The following is a 17617-nucleotide window of genomic DNA, read 5'->3' on the forward strand; positions in this document are numbered from 1 at the left end:
ATTTTTCTCCTACTGTTTCAGTAAGCAGGAATACTGTTCTCCATTCCTCCTAAACTGTTCAATAGATTTGCTTTGCACTAACAAAAAGTAGATGTGTTCCAATATAAAAATGCTTGCATTTCAGTATTGTGACTGTAAAGGTTACCTGGCTAAGTGTAGTTATAATATGATTTGGAGGCTCACTATGAAAAGATCAAAATAAATGTGGAAGTTGCCTGAAATACTATAATAACAAGCTATTTACTTCTACAGAACTCACATGCATGTTAATATAAAAAAATGATTGAGTGGAAGGGCTCCACTCTATTAATATGTTCTCCACATGTGCATAATTTTAATTTGTATCCTTATGAAAATATTTATGATGGATGTTATCTAAATTTATAAAGGTATCTGACAATAAATTTTATAGTCAATCACAGAATTGGAACTTTCCATTGTTTAGTGTTTAAAACAGAAGTATGTTGCTAGGCAATATAAAGCTTTAAACATTAATATTGAGCATGACTTTTGCAAAAAGTACATGCAGTAGGAATACGATAATGAACTTACTACGGTCATCTCAAGCTATATGAAAGATGTTTTAGATGCCTCACTAAATTTTGTTCATTTTTAAACTGCTTGGAAAAGATGTGCTTAGATGTTTAGAACCATTCTGTCTGGCGTAAGACAACCTTACTGCTTAAACGATACTTACATGGAACATAAGGGCTCCCAACATCTTTTTCAAATAGCTGGAAAGAAAGAAAATTCTCAGGCTGTGGAAAACTGCATTTATGAAACCTAGCTAATTTCAGTGTCCTTATGTCAGACACTTTGTATGCATGAGATCAAATTTACTTCACAATGTATGCCTAAACTAGTATCAATACTGAAAGTCCATTACAATTTTAACATTATAATAGATGACTACTGAAATTTTATCAAGCAATATATTGTGTAGTGTTTACCATTTGATATTTTAACACTTAAAATTACCATTAAGTACAAGATGAAGGTGTTTTAATTCTTTTAAACCACCACAGAAGTTAAATAAAGGAATTCTTGCACTTCAGAAATACTATTTGCTTTGACTTTAAATATGGGGATTTACTTTTGTAACTTTGCATTTGATGTACGACAAGATACAAATTTTTCCCGTAGTTAACCGAAGCAACAACTAAAATTTATTTTACAGCTTACTGCAGTAAACAGCCTAGTGGCTGCTTAGTAGCTAGCACTGGAGCCTTCAAAGATGGAAGACTTCTGTTAGAAAACATCCTGAAGTGTTTTTTCTTCAGTTAACAGCATGACTGAAGCAAAGATACCCCATGAATCATTCACCCTGTAGAAACCTTCCCCATCCTGCACTATGTTATCAAAGTTTATCTTGCCACAGTTAATGGGATGAAAACAGAAAGTACAGCTACTACTAAGGCACAAGGATGGAGAAAAACTGGTAAAACTTGGAAGAGCTGAAGTAAGATGATAGGAATTATCAGTCTCTTCAAAGTTAGATACCTCGTTTTAATGCTGTGAAGGTCACTTTGGCTCTTGCCCTTGCTAAGGTCATTCTAATAAGATAAAGCCGACAATGAAATCCTCTTACAGGTTTATGAATATAAAAAACCCTAAATAAAAGAACACTAATGTAGATTTGTTAAACTTCAGTTACATAGGGAAAACAGTATCACAGTCAGTTTTCTCACTCAGCAACTTGTCTACTGGGACAGCTGTGAATATTACAGAAATAATGGCACATATTACACAATGAATTCTTCATTACTATGCTTTTTTGAAAAGTAGTATCATTTTGCAAATTATTCATATAATTACAAAGAAGACCTGCATATAAAATTAAGTGATATTTTCTCTATAATGACTAGAATGAATGACAGTTTAATGGACTCTTCCAAAGCATTTCTATAGCATACAATTTAAACTGAAGATTTAAACAAAACAGTATGTATTTTTCCGTCTGTAAATTAATACCTAAAAATCTGTTCTAAAATTTGTGCATTTAAATAGATTCTTTTGACTCAGGAGTTTCAAAATTCTCCAGAGCAAATTGTCAGTACAGATGACCAGGGGTCCCTATATTTATTAAACTGAATGACCTGACAGTAAAACTCAGTTAAGGCTCTTGGCATCGGTGAAACTTCTTCCCATTCAGACCTACTACTATGGTAGACTTGAACTTCATCTGTGATTTCTTCTGGAGCATAATCACCACCTAATATATAAATTTTGTCTTCTGTTCCAACTGCCCCTGCATTAAAGCCAGCACATTCGAAAGATCCTTCCCCTTTCCAAACACAGGTTTCTGGGCAAAAACTGTAGACTTTATATGTGGAGAGATCACATATGTACAGTGTACAGTTCACTGGAACAGCTTTGATTAGAGTTGCATGGAAAAACTGCCCAAATTCTGCTACAAGCTCAGACCACTGATCAGTCATAGCATTATACTTAAAGAAACAGTCAAGAGATGGATTGAAGGCATCAGTAATCTCTACTTCTGAGCCAAGGACGTAAATTATATTCTGACATGCACTTGCTTCTGGATAGTAGATACCTCTTGGTAATTGGCTTACAGATTTCCAGTCTTTGGAAAGAGGATTATAGGATTCTACATCCAAAAGACTTCGGGTTTCTTGAGCTCCTCTGGTTTTCCCACCTATTACAAACAGCTGATTTAAGGTTACAACAGATGTGTGCATTGTCCTTGGTTTCTTCATAGCTGACACGATGGAGAATTCATTGCTGACTGGACAGTAGCACCAGGTCTGGTCAGTGGCATCATGAAATGGTTCAGCAATATGAAGCCTGACAGTCCTATAACAATTGCCTTTGCATCCTCCTGTTATAAATATTTTTTCTCCATAGCTAGATAAACTTGACCCTGGAAGATCAATCATGTGTGTATGTGGTAGTTCTTTCCATTTATCTGTTTTGATGTTGTAGCAGAACGTATGTCTGTTTTCTCCATCTTCATCAGTTTTATGAACAAATATGTATTTTTCTGTTGTTGAAGGACGTGCATCTGGAAACAGTCCACTAAAGTTTTGCACACTTTTAACTGCATCATTGATTATTACTGAGCAATTAGCACTCATAAGTAAGTGTTCTTCAGAATGCAGAAAGTCCTGCAAAGTCTTTTCAGGTAACTGGTGTAGTCTCACTTTTTTAATTAAATTAGGCAGATATTTCTGTCGTGTTTCTAAGTTATGTTTGGTCCATTGAAGGACAGCTTTCAACACTGATTCTTCCTCGGGGACATTTAGTTCGTCAGCCTCAAGACATTTTTGTAATATCTCAAAATTCATCTCCAAAAAATCACTTGATCTGAGCAGCAAGGAAAAGTGGTGCTGTACAAAATCTAGCGCATGATCAAATAAGCGGACAGAACCGTAACTTTCTGATAGAGAAAGCAACTGTAAGCAATTCACAAGATCAATACTTTTCATTAGAAAGTCACTGCAAGCTTTGGAAAGGAGTGAAACCTGAAGAAATGACGACAGTTGGAAGAGCATTTCCACATTATCATTTGTTATCTCTGTTTTTCCTGTGTAAGCGTAATCAAGAAAAGCTTTCACTGCCTTGGGTGATAGATTACTAATAGTAACATTGCCATCATCTCGTTCTTTCATATTAACTTCAAACATGGCTCTGTGAATAAAATATAGAAGATATAGACACGAATTAGAGATCTAGCAAACAGCAAAGAACACTGATGTGAGAGGAAGGAGAAATTCAGAGGTGTGTAATAAGGTGGGCAGGCTGTATAGGTCTAAAATGTGGAGGTTCTCAAAAGTAAGAACAATGCACTTGCTTGATGTGGTGAAAGAAAAAAGGTGTAGTGATAAGTACACATTCAAAGTGGTGGCTCATAAAAATGATAGCAGCACCTGTGTTTTGTATGGATTTTCACAGAGAGCAATGAATGTGATGAATGTACAGCTCTCAATGTGAGAGAAAATGTGAAATTTTTAGGGGCAGCATCAGTTTTAACAGCTTGAGAAAGAAAGGTTGATTTACAAAATACATAGTAAAAAAGCCACGATTTAGGTCATGCACTGTGTATGGATACAGAAAATTAAATGAAAAAAGGCTTCCAAATTGCAGGCTGAGAAAATGGCAGGATGGATGATGGGTGCATTCCTCGGTAATAAAAGTGGATGAGGGGTGAAAGAGGAGAAGAAACATGAGGAAACTTAATTCTTGCTTTGGAGTTGACAAATGGGTCCAGGCAGATGTCAGAAAAAATGAGGTTTTGACGTAGGATTGCATGTCACGATGAAACTTGTGCAGAAAGTAGACTGTGACTGAATACAAAGATGATGGTTGAAATTGTGGAACAAACATTATTGATTGGTAGATTTGTGCAAATTATATTACAACTTCGACTACATTTATCTGTAAATATGTAATAACATTTAACTATTCCACACAATCTAACATGGCAAGATAAAATAACTAAGGTTTTTCAAGCCGGTAAGTGCTGGCAACAGACTAGTGCTGTGACATCACTTGTCCTGCCCTCCCAGAGCCTAAGCATTAGGCTGTGATAGCAACAGCTTCTGAATTTGACAAAAGATGAGAGTGGAGAAAAATTTAGATAAATCATCAAATACTAAGTATATAATGTGGATTATTAATATATCATAGATCATTCCTATTAAAAGAGAGAGTATTGTATCATAGTTCAGTTATACAATTAGTATCTGTATAGTATGTGATTTTTAAAATCCCATGCTTTTACGAAGCCAAAGAGAAAAAAAAATAAATCAGTGTGTATAGCATACTCTTTGGGAAGTGAACATCAGGTAAAGCAGGAACTTGTCTGACCTCCTGAACAGGAACATAAAATTACAGTAAGACACTTATGTCCCAAAGACCTATTTGCATACTAAATTATGATACTTAGAATCCTTTCCACATTAACCCAAGAGCTATGACACAATTCTCTAAATTACAGAATAAAATAGCAACTGAACAATACTGGAAGGAAAGCTATATTGCAAAGGCTTTGATTCTGAAAGATAACAAGTAGGGACCAAAATGTTGCTGAATCTTGTGTTTACACAATGAAAACAAAACTAAGAGAAATTCAAAGGCCAAGGAAGACAAAAGGTGTTTAATTTTAAAATTTATCTAGTGGACCTAGGTATTTTTTATTCCCTGAAAGTAATAAACGGGCCTTGCATTCCAGGACAACTTATGAATTTGATGGCTGTGGTTATCAACTGTTACACACAGGGAGAGGTCTCTCCTGGCAAATTTTAACCTGAAGAGCCTGTAGGTAGTGAAAAGGCCACATATGTTACCATGTGCGTAACTTCAGTTCTAAAAATTACCACTGGAAGCTATTTCATCCTAATACACCTGTCTATCAGAGCATCAAAAAACATATTCAAAAACGTATTCAAAAAATGTGTAGACGTGGTACTTCAGGATATGGTTTAGTAGGCATGGTGGTGTTGGGTTGGTGGTTGGACTTCGTGATCTTAAAGGTCTTTTCCAACCTTAATGATTCTGTGATTCTGTGATCTCTGTATTGTCGATGCAAGTTCTGTGTGTCAGAGAAACAACAATTTGCTGCCACAGTGGAGAAATAGCTTATTTCATCTGCATTTCTTCTTTTTTCCTAAGAACACATCTAGCCTATCTGCTCTGTTATATATGGCAGACTCCCACAGACCAGAGGATGCTCCGGGCCACTTGAAAATAACACTTGTCACCTATGTATGGGCAACTGAATCAAGCTCATGAACTCATTTCCAGGAGCCTATTTTTCCATTGTTAGAGTGTCTTAGTGTTTCAGTAAAGAGTGTATTTGGAAACAGACTTTCAGCATGGAACTGCAAGTTTGATCATTACTAGTAAAAAGGTTAGCAAGGTTCTTCATGAATTAATAGCCTGTATGTGAATGATCTGTCTCTCCCTTAAGAATGCATAGCTTTAGGCACCAGAAGGAAGGTCACAGATCCATTTCATGCTGAAAGGCTGAAATCTGTAGTTTAGAAAAAATGTGAGATATCTGTTTAAATACCTCTGACAACAAACTCTACTATACTGACCACTCATTTTAGACAAACAAAATCATTTTAGACAAACAAAATCCAACCATTCCAAAACCATGTACAATTTATCCACTATTGCTCAATGCAACATGTATTTGTAATCAACCTGTTATGTTTCACAATATAAATTTGTCAAAGTACATAGACTGTCCCATACAAAGTCAAACAATATCCTTGCAGAACTTCAAGTACAGATACAGGCAACAGATGAGGTTTAATGATACACACAACTTGTGTCAATTCTACCTAACACCAGAACCATGCACTTACGGTTTGACATTTGTATTTCAGAGTATAGACTGTTGTCAGAATCTCAAATTCACAGAGCCCTTATGTCACTTTGGAAACACAAACAGATGTATCTGGGGTATGGTTAGGCATCTAATGTTGTAGTTTTGTTTTGGTTCTTTGTTTTTTGCTATCTTTAATATGATGTTTGAGTACTTTGTTCCAAACTCTGCAGACACGTAAGTTGTGATAATTTATTTTTTAATTTTTGTAATTATATTCCTTCCCCCCCAGAGAACTTAAAATCCATTTGCTGAAAACTCATGCTAAAATTAGGTTTACCTGAAAAAATCACTGCATGCTGCCAGTACACAACGATGACAAGGAATTATTTCATCTTTCACAAGAATTTTAAAGTCAAAAAATATATTTTGTTCTCTGAACTTTTGTAGTACTTTTAGAATTTGTTGTCCATGACCTTCAGCCACTAAGGAATTGATTTTATTTTCAGGAACAGAAATTCCATTGCAAATAGGTCTGCTAATGTAATCCCGTTGATTGGCCATGGTTTCTTCAATCTATTCCTGAAACTGAAATGGAAAAATAAGTAATTGATTCTACAGTCTTATTATTAAAAAAAATAAAATCAATATACCATAAAGCAAAATTCCCAGCATTGAATTTGGTTTGTAAGTCCTATGCACAGTTCTGACTTTGTGTTATAAGTGACTTTTACACTGACTTTAATTTGATAATACTACTTCTACTTTGGAAAAATGTATACACATAATATACTTTGAAAAGTGAAATATCTGACGTGTATGAAAGAACAACTCTAAAAATAGTACCCACCTGTAGGAATTTTTTTCAATAAAGTCCACAGGAAGCACACCAAGAACTGTGTAAAAATTTTTAATGGTCATTTAAGAGAAAGACTAGTCCTAGGCTTACCCTCAAAAAACCCCAAATTCTTACAAATTGATGTAAAACAAAGATGGAAAAGGACAACTTTGTTACGTATTTTTAGATTCCAAAAGGCTCATCTGTATACTACAAACCCCCAAGCTCAAAGCAGACCAATGGTCTTTCTACAGCTTACAGTGGAAGGGAGATACAGGCTACTAGACCTGTTCTAAGTGGATTCCCATTAGGTACTCCGGACTCAAATAACAGAATACAAACAAACACTGGCAGCCTGGCCTAGTCACAGGATTGCTAGGGCTTACCAAATGGGGTCATATAGAGGCAGTTTGGTGACAGTGCAACTTTGAGTGTTTAGTCAATTGATACTGATTTTATCTTGTACCTCTAGTCTTGCTATGAAGCTGTATGTTTGCTTACAGCTTGTGCTGCACACTGTGAGCTTCATTTACAGTGGCATAAATTAACTGGCTTCAGAACTCATTTAAATTTAGGGCAGTGCAATCTCCCTGTCAGCAGCCAAGTTTTTCTGGTGAAAATCCCTATACTGAAGTGCATTGTTTATATGGTAAGTTGGGCTTTACTATTTTTTACATTAAAAATATTTTACTCCACTGTGAAAACATGAAGAGAATTTAAACATTAATGTATTTTATTTGCACCTATTTAAAGAGCTATTTATACTGCTACAGATGCCTAAACTGCCCTTACTGCAAATTTGAATCAAGCTTGCCTATTTTAAAGGCACCTTTCCTTAAGGAAACTTTCCAAGGTTTCTAATGTAGGATTCTGCTTCTACAATGCCAATTAAAATTAGCAAAAAGATAATGGCCCACCTGAATTGACAAAGAAGGGGATAAAAAATTCCAAGCCAAACCCGGAAACGAGAAAAATATTGGTTTTGGTTTTTACTTTCATGAAAAGGCTTATCTGATAACATGATACATTCAGAGCAAACTAAGCCATCAGGCAGTCTTCTTCATGGGAGGTACTTTCATAGCAGACTGAGCTATATTTTATCTAGTCAGGTGGCTCCAACCACAAAGAGACCTCCATGTCTCCTGGAATAGAAGAGATCCATTGATCTTGCTGCCAGTTCTGGCACCCTTGGAGCAGGCATCTTCTCCTTCCCATGGCCAGACAATCTCACGTATTCAACTGAGGAACTAGGAAAATACAGAAGAACAAGACCACCATTTATTCTGATAATGTATGGCCTCATAAAACCCAGCTTCCATAAATCATAAAGCTTTTTTGTATGTCAGAATTCTCTAGAATACCCTTTCCTTATGAACTTAAAAGCCTGTTCCTCAAAAGACTGAATCTTCAAAAGCAGAGCTGTTTTAGTAAAATTAGTTTCCCATATTTGAAAGAAACTTTAAAAAAACAGTAAGTGAATTTCAAGGTTTATTTGGCATTATGTAAAGTAACACTTCTTCTGAAGGAAATGTAAACCTTTACACTAAATTCTGGAATTGATAGGAGACAGTAGATGTGTTTATCCTTTTATACGCAATTTTTATAGCAAGCTCCGACCTACTACTTGCTTTCTGTAAGTTTTTACATTTACATTTACAAATTTGTAAATTACCAATTTCAGTAATAATCATCTTTGTATAATGAACACAGTAACATCTAATATCATCAAGTCTGTCTCTGCTATTTTAGGCAAAGACATCATATAACCACTTTCATAAAAGATATGTGTTTCAGAAAGTTTTCCTTTACCACCACTATTTCCACAGAATGACTATCATGACTATCCCAATACCTTGATGCCAAGACTGCAAACCTTCTTTTAATTACACAATCAATTTATTAATGTTTACATATATTTGTTCTGTCAAAATTATCATTTGACTTAATTTTCCTTTGTATATTTATTCACTCACAATTATCAAGAGTGTTGATACCCCCTCTGAACTTTTATTAGGATGAACAATTGTCAAACTTTCCAAAGTCCATTTATAAAACTGAATTTTTGTTTTCCTTATTATTTCTTGCAGTTTTCTATTCATCCACTCCAGTTTGATTTCATATTTCTTTCACTGATATCAGATGTGTTGTACCGCATTATGGTTAAGATCTCATCAGTGTACCATCCAGTGCATCCTAATCCTAATCTGTATTTCTCCTTATTTTTTATTAAAAGCAAATTCAGCAGCGTACCTCTCATGGTTTTGTCCATCATTAAGGAAGATACTAATGAATACTGTGCTATGGCCTAGCCTAATTCACCTGCCACACCATTAAAAAAAAACAAACCACCATTAAAAAATTCAATTCTCATCTCCCTTGTAGCCAATTTCTGCTATACTTGATAATTTTGGTACTAATGTACCACTTTACTGTATCTGCTGATGATTTTAGAGCCTTCCAAAATATTGTAACCATTCAGCTAAGACTTGGTATGTTAAACAAGGCCAACTAGCATTTATAATTATTTCATACATTCTTCTACAAAGCCATATTAATTAATCAATAGTTATATTTATAAATGTTTGATCAAGTTACTGACAAAAGGGTAGAAAACATAGGGTGTGCAGACATACGTTGTGTAGATCTGGAGTTCAGGAAAGCTGGGCAATGAGCCTCCTTATATTTCCTCCATTTACTCCCACAGGATTCCAATTACAAAGTCTGTCTATATGTGGATTACCGAGAACCTAACTCCAGATGGTAGATGTTTCATTAGAGTTGGGATCGCCTATTTTTGTTTCTTAATATATGGCTGTGTGCCATACAGCTTCTTATGGCAGGCAAAGGCTATATACTCAAGCCCTCTGACCCACCGGGCACTTGTCATGCAAACAGCATCTCCTGTAACATGACGCGTTAGACTCTGAGTACTGACGTACGCAACTGGGCACTGCCTGCGATGAGATCAAATGTGTTCTCTGATGTGACCACATTCAAGCTACCCTACCACTTGACAAAATTCCTCTGCTCGCATACTGAACGTTTACACGTCTTATACTGACAAATGCCTGGTTAGCTGTTAGCCTGGTTTTCTAAAAAAGAAAACCCCTCCAAAACCAAACCCCCTTAAAGTTGATATATTTGCCCTGTTTTTCTGCTTGAAAGTCATATCAAACAAGTGGCCTGTTGGCCATTTCAAGTGAAATTTGATACAGACTTCAACATTATTAAGGTCAATCCCACATAATACATGCATGGGGAGATACATGTACTTCTCAAAGCTATCTGTACAGATCTCCAGTTGAGGGGCAAGGCATTCTGCACACCTGATAGTTAAGCAGCAAGAAATGGCCAGCCTATGTATGGCCACAAAGCAGCTAGCAGTTGAACAAAAGGAGGTTGGGGATGATAAGGTAATTTTGGTCATTACAGTGGATGAACTAAGGGACCACCTGGAAGCTCTGAGAGTAAAAGCATTCTGGTGGTCTGTCACAAAGACCACTAATAAGGACCCAAACCTCATTAGTTCTGTTTTAACACTGTCCTTTTACCAATGCAGTAAGGGATGGAGCAGCCTAGAACATAATGAACTCGTTGACCCAAATGCCAGGTAACCACACTGAGAAGTCTGATAAGCCTATAGTCAAAACATGAGATATACATACATTCCTATTAGTACATTCCAATCTATTAGTACAATCTAAAACAACCAGGACAGCCATTTTCAGAGTATCTCAATGGCATACACCGAAATCATAACCACTGCAATATGCTTCTTAGAAATGGTGTTCATATCCATTCCAGCAGATTTCAAACAGCAAAGCAAACAGAATTGCAGAATGAACTTTGAGCAGAGATGAACTTTTGGTTGTGTGGGGTCTACCGCAGTGCTCACCAGAGCATCAATCAGAACATACTCATATAAAGTACATATATTCATAAACATTGTGGTTAAAGGAATTTAAATATGCTAATGACGTTGAGAATGGTATAAGATGTGCAATTAATTCTAAGTAAACAACAGAGGAAATTTTATTAAACAAGGGCAAGGGCCTATGTAATAAGAATGGAGCATGAACACCCAGATGAGAACACAGGGTACAGACTGACACTGAAGAATACCAAACTGTTTTGATCGCTTTATATGTAAGAAATATATATGTGAACTTGTAATAGCCATAGGGATGTTGTTTTGTGAAAGTATTGAGCATACCTAAGTATCGTGTATATGTAAGCTAACACTTGTCAGAAAAAGCCTGTTAAGGCCACGCCTGCCTGACAATAAACATGACGGAACCTTTGTAATGGGACTGAAACCTGAGACTGTTCCCAGCACAATGGACACCAATCTTACATGACGCATGTACACATTCAGACAGTACAAATAAGATTCTGTGTGTAGATGTTCTCTCTTCTACCAACGCAGCTGGCAAAAAAGGTCTAAACTCAACCGTTATTTGGCGCTTTACTACTTATAACCAAATTATTTCAAAGCACAATATAGCTGTGCCACAGCATTCTCTGTACAGCAGCTCTCAGAAAAAAAAAATTCTTAATAGTTCTTAGCACGTATCAATTGTTCTTCAAGAGAACATTACCATTGCCACTTAGCCTTCTTCCAACTTGGACAGTCTTTACTAGATAGCAGGATTTTAAAAAAGAGAAATCTTAAATGCTGGTATTTTACAGCATACTTTATGTACTAAGAGAAATCTTAAATGCTGATATTTTACGGCATACTTTATGTACTTAGGAAGAAAGAATTAAGACCAATGAAGATATTGTATACCTTCCTCTAGAGAAGTTTTAGATTATTTTTTTCCCTAGAAAATTTAACTGTACAGTTAATGTAAGTTTTGAAAAGGTCAAGGTCAGCATTTTAAAATCTAATATTAAAAATAAGTATTATGTTACTAAGTTTACTATATACCCATCAAGATACCTTCACTCCTTATCTATTCAAAGGGGGAGAAATAAGTAATTTGCTAATAATTTTTACAGACACCACTCCCCACACATCTAATTTAACAGAACCTAATTTAATATTCAGCAAGATGAATCTGAGTGGAACAGGTACACTTGAAACACACTTGAAGACTTACAGAGATAAGCCAGGGACTCCTGAGATAATAGGAGCCAACCGGTAAACACCAGTGAAATACCCCAAAGGAATCAAGGGCTGTTTCTCGAAGATGACATGGCCGACAACCTAGCTGAAGTGCCTCTACACCAATGCACACAGCATGGGCAACAAACAGGAGGAGCCGGAAGCCACCATGCTGTTGGAAAGCTACAACATGGTTGCCATTACTGAAACTTCGTGGGACAAATCCCACGACTGGAGTGCAGCTATCGATGGCTACAGGCTGTTCAGAAGGGACACGCAGGGAAGGAGGGGCAGAGGTGTTGCCCTCTACACCAAGAAATGGATAGAATGTGAAGAGCTGTCTCTGAAGAATAGCCACAAGCAGGCTGAAAGCTTATGGGTGAGAACCAGAGACCAAGGCAACAAAAGGAAACTTGTGGTTCGTGTCTACTACAGGCCACCTGACCACGGGGAGCCTATTGATGAAGCCTTCATACTCCAGCTACGGGAGGCATTGTGCTCGCAGGATCTTGTCGCGCTGGGAGGACTTCAATCACCCTGACATCTGCTGGAAAAGTAGCACAGTGAGCTGTAGGCAATCCAGGAGACTCCTGGAAGGCATGGAGGATAACTTCCTGTGCCGATTAATAGACAGCCCTACCAGGGGGGATGTGATGCTGGACCTGTTGGTCACCAATGCAAGTGAGCTAATTGGTGATGTCAAGACTGGAGGCAGCCTGGGCTGCAGTGATCATGCACTGGTGGAGTGCACAGTCCTGAGGGATATGGGGCAGGAAAACACTAAAGTCAGGACCCTGAATTTTAGGAAAGCAAACTTTCAGCTCTTCAACGAGTTAATCAATAGGACCCTCTGGGAAACTGCCCTCAGGGACAAGGGAGCAGAACAGAGCTGGCAGATCTTTAAGGACACTTTCCATAAGAGCACAAGAGCTCTCGATTCCCAGGTGTGAGAAATCAGGAAAGGAAGGCAAGAGGCCAGCATGGCTCAGTCGAGATCTGCTGGTCAAACTGAAGGGCAAGAAGGAAATGCACAAGCAGTGGAAGCAGGGACAGGTATCCTGGGAAGAGTACAGGGATGCTGCCTGGTTTTATAAGGGTGAGGTCAGGAAGGCTTAAGGTGTGGCTGGAGCTGAATTTAGCAAGGGATGCAAATAATAATAATAATAAGGGCTTCTATAGGCATGTCAGCCAGAAAAGGAAGGTCAAAGACAGCGTACCCTCCCTGATGAGCAAGACTAGCAGACTGGTGACAATGGATGAGAAGGCTGAGGTACTCAACAGCTTCTTTACCTCAGTCTTCACTGACAGTCTCTATTCATCTCTCAAGACCATGGACTGCAAGACGGGGACTGGAGGAGCCAAGTCCCTCCCACTGTAAGAGAAGATCAGGTTCGAGCCCACCTGATAAGTCTATGGGACCTGACAAGACGCATCCCAGATTCCTGAGGGAATTGGCTGATGTAGTTGCCAAGCCACTCTCCCTGATACTTGAAAACTCACTTGAAAACTCATGGCAGTGAGGTGAGGTCCCTGGAGACTAAAAAAAGGGAAACATTGCACCCATCTTTAAAAAAGGTAGCAAGGAGCACCCTGATAACTACTGACCCCTCAGCCTCACCTCTCTGCCTGGGAAGGTCAGGGAACAGATCCTCCCTAGACGCTATAGGACATCTATATATGTGCTAAGGCACATGGAGGACAGGGAGGTGTCTCAAGACAGCCAGCATGGCTTCACCAAGGGCAAGTCCTGCCTGACCAGCCTAGTGGCCTTCTAGGATGGAGTGACATCAGTGGACAAGGGAAGAGCTACGGACGGCATATATGTGGACTTCTGTAAGGCCTTTGACACCATCCCCACAACATACTTCTCTCTAAATTGGAGAGATAGGGATTTGATGGCTGGACTGTTGGGTGGATGAGGAATTGGTTTGATGGCCGTATCCAGAGGGTAGTGGTCAACAGTCCAACAAGTCCAACAGGCTCAATGTCCAGATGGAGATCGGTGATGAGTGATGTCCCTCAGGGGTCCGTACTGGGACCAATACTATTTAATGTCTTCATCAATGATATAGTGGGATTGAGCGCACCCTCAGCAAGTTTGCAGATGACACCATGCTGAGTGGTGTAGTTGACATGCCTGAGGGATGGGATGCCATCCAGAGGGACCTCGACAAGCTTGGGGAATGGGCTCATGTGAAACTCATGAGGTTCCACATGGCCAAGGGCAGGGTCCTGCACCTGGGTCAGGGCAACCCCTGGTATCAATACAGGCTGTGCAGGCTGGGGAATGAAGGAATGGAAAGCAGCCCTGCCAAGAAGGACTTGGGGGTACTGGTGGACAAAAAACTGGACGTGAGCCAGCAATGTGTGCTCACAGCCCAGAAGGCCAACCGTATCCTGGGCTGCATCCAAAAGCAGCGTGGCCAGCAGGTCAAGGGACATAATTCTGCCCCTCTCCTCCGCTCTGGTGAGACCCCACCTGCAGTACTGCATCCAGCTCTGGAGCCCTCAGCACAGGGAAAGACATGGACCTGTTGGAGCGGGTCCAGAGGAGGGCCACAGAAATGATCAGAGGGATGGAACGCGTCTCCTGTGAGGACAGGCTGGGGGAGTTGGGGGTGTTCAGCCTGGAGAAGAGAAGGCACTTGGGAGACCTTATTGTGGCCTTCCAGTACTTAAAGGGGGCTTCTAAGAAAGATGGAGACAAAATTCTTAGCAGGGCCTGCTGTCATAAGGCAAGTGGTAATGGTTTTAAACCAAAAATGGGTAGATTTAGACTAGATATAAGGAAGAATTTTTTCAGTGAGGGTGGTAAAACACTGGCACAGGTTGCCCAGAGAGGTGGTAGATGCCCCATCCCTGGAAACATTCCAGGTCAGATTGGACAGGGCTCTGAGGAACCTGTAGTTGAAGATGTCCCTGCTTATTGCAGGGGGGGTTGGACTACATGACCTTTAAAGGTCCCTTTCAACCCGAACTATTCTATGATTCTGTAGGTATCTGAAGGATTTGGTGTCACTTCTAATTGCTGATGAAAAAGAAAAGAGTGGATCGAAATGTAATTAAATTATAAATACTTAGTACAATGTTCTGTACTTTTATATTGTATTATTATTTTGAGTGTCATTGACTAAAAACAGACAGTAACGGAATTCCAGGATCCTGCCTGGAAATTTCAATGTGACTCAGCCTCACAGCTTTTTCAGAAATAACTGAACTTCAAAGAAAATTAATAGTCAGTCAATCATTTTTAGACACTCAGAAAAGATGCATATGACATTCTGAGACATTTAATCCACAAAAGTGGCATTTATCAATAATACATGTTGAGACTGTATTCTAAGAAGGAAAGGTGACACAGAGACTTTAAAGCTTTGGGTTCCTTAGAAGTGATTGAAAAAAAGCAGCATCAAAAAGAAGCCAGCATGGTACCAGTAGGAAACAGTGAAATTGCACTGACTCGTGGAGGCATTCCAAAAGTGGAAGATTTCCTCTCTCCAAGCAGTGATCTTTAATTGCATATCCTCTAACAAAGACATGAATTCATTAAGACAAAGAAAATAATAACTTAGAAGAACTCAAACTGACTGAATTGTATTCTAAAGCTAAATTTCTCAAATTCATTAAGTTCCTCTGGAAATTATTTTCTTAGCTAAAAAAGTTCAAGAACTGTAATTTTCTTTAAAAAAAAAAGGGGGGGACTTAAAATGCCATGCTGTACTTCTTATTCCAGCAAATGTAACAACTGCAAATTCTGGAAGATAAAATGACTGCTTTTACTGGGCCTGTATTCTGTCATTTCTGTATGTCATTAAAATACCTGTTTTTTCCAAAACATACATGCCATATTCAGCATACTTACAGAACAATTTAGTAGAGCTCATTATCATAACAAGTTTCATAATAAAAATATGGGTTTATATTGAATATATTGAATTATATTCCATATTACACAGCGTATCTTGAAACTCAGTTTTCACTTACACTTGATGCTTTTTTTTTTTAAATCAGGAAATCCACCAGTAGAAAAAACCTGCTACATATTTACATATGTAGTACATATGTAAATATTTCTCTAAGTGGAAAGCATGAAGAAGTCAAACCTATTAATCAAACCTGAGGGTTTTTGTGGAACTAGGCAAGATCCACGTTCCATTAATATTATCATGTATCAGTAGCAGAATATAGATGTGGCCACAGTTTCCTCTTCAATGTGTGCAGAATACAATGCTTGAAATATAAGCTTCAGCTATAATTTGATATTGGTGAATAGCATTTTCTGGGGGCAGGAGGGTTGACTGTGCTAAATCCTCCTCTGCCGTCAGTTAACTTTGTCTTTGGATAATATGTAAGGGAGTATGCATGAAATCCCTTGCTTGACTAAGTCATGAAGAAAAATGGGAGTCATATTTAAAAATAAGTAAATTACACTACCAATCCCTTGCTGAAACACTTTTTTTCCCCCAAATGTTACTTCTGTATTTAAAATATTTTGCAAAGACCAATGTATACTCAGTTATAACCAATAATTTTTTTAGACAGAAAGACAAGAGTTCTTCTGACCTGTGTAGAAACAGCACTTTTTCACATTAACAGGGACCTAGGAATGCCAAACAACAAGAACAACAAAAATAAAAGCTTCTAAGAAATACCTTAAATAATCGAATTTTCAGTATTTTTGCATTATTTGTACACGGTCAACATAGAACAGTTAAAGCATAAATTTTTCTCAAGGCAAAAAAACAGGAAGAGTCATAAACTTCCAAATAGACCTTGAATTTTTATCCATGGCCCAACTTCAAAATCAAAGGGTAAACAAAATCATTACCTTTTGGTGATTTTCAGATGGTCTGTAATTGAGGGCACATGGGAATTCAGTTCTGACAACCATTACAGTTCTTATCAGAACAAAGAGCACGGGATATAAAAGGCTTTTGTTTGTACGTACTCCTTAGGAGCCAGAATCAAACTAGGGTGATGCAGTACTTTGCATCTGGTGTGTGAACAATTGTCTCCTCTTTTCTAGTCAGTGCAAAGCAGCAACCCCAGGGAAGGCACACAGGCCACCCCCGCTGCTGCAGGGCCCCCCCCCCTGCTGCAGCTCCCGCCATGTGTGAGCTCTACCAGGGGCTGGGCCGGGTCCTCAGGAGCCTGGATGTACTGATGGCAACGATGGGGCCAGAGACACCGGGGGGAATCATCTGCCGTTAACCGTGCCACGAAGATCTCCCAGCGTACACTATCCCCAACGGGAGAAACGTGGCCCTGTCTCGCATGAAGCGGAGGTAGCTAGAAGTTACAGGAAAATTACGGTTTTTTGCCAGAGAGGGGGTTATCGGCCACTCCCAACGTCATCAGCCCACTACCGCACCGCTCCCCG

The 17617-nt window shown here is 38.6% G+C and overlaps 1 protein-coding gene across 1 annotated transcript; it reads right to left on the bottom strand.

The window, feature by feature from the left end:
* Positions 1-1781: 1781 nt before the first annotated feature.
* On the bottom strand, positions 1782-8129 carry KBTBD3 (kelch repeat and BTB (POZ) domain containing 3). Its single transcript, XM_010290678.1, is given in 4 exon segments — positions 1782-3648; positions 6633-6880; positions 8048-8065; positions 8067-8129. Coding segments are annotated over 4 exon segments (1950 nt in total). The 3' UTR covers positions 1782-2027.
* Between the last annotated feature and the right edge of the window lie 9488 nt (positions 8130-17617).

This window comes from Phaethon lepturus, unplaced genomic scaffold (genome assembly GCF_000687285.1).
Source record: "Phaethon lepturus isolate BGI_N335 unplaced genomic scaffold, ASM68728v1 scaffold2007, whole genome shotgun sequence".
Taxonomy (NCBI): domain Eukaryota; kingdom Metazoa; phylum Chordata; class Aves; order Phaethontiformes; family Phaethontidae; genus Phaethon; species Phaethon lepturus.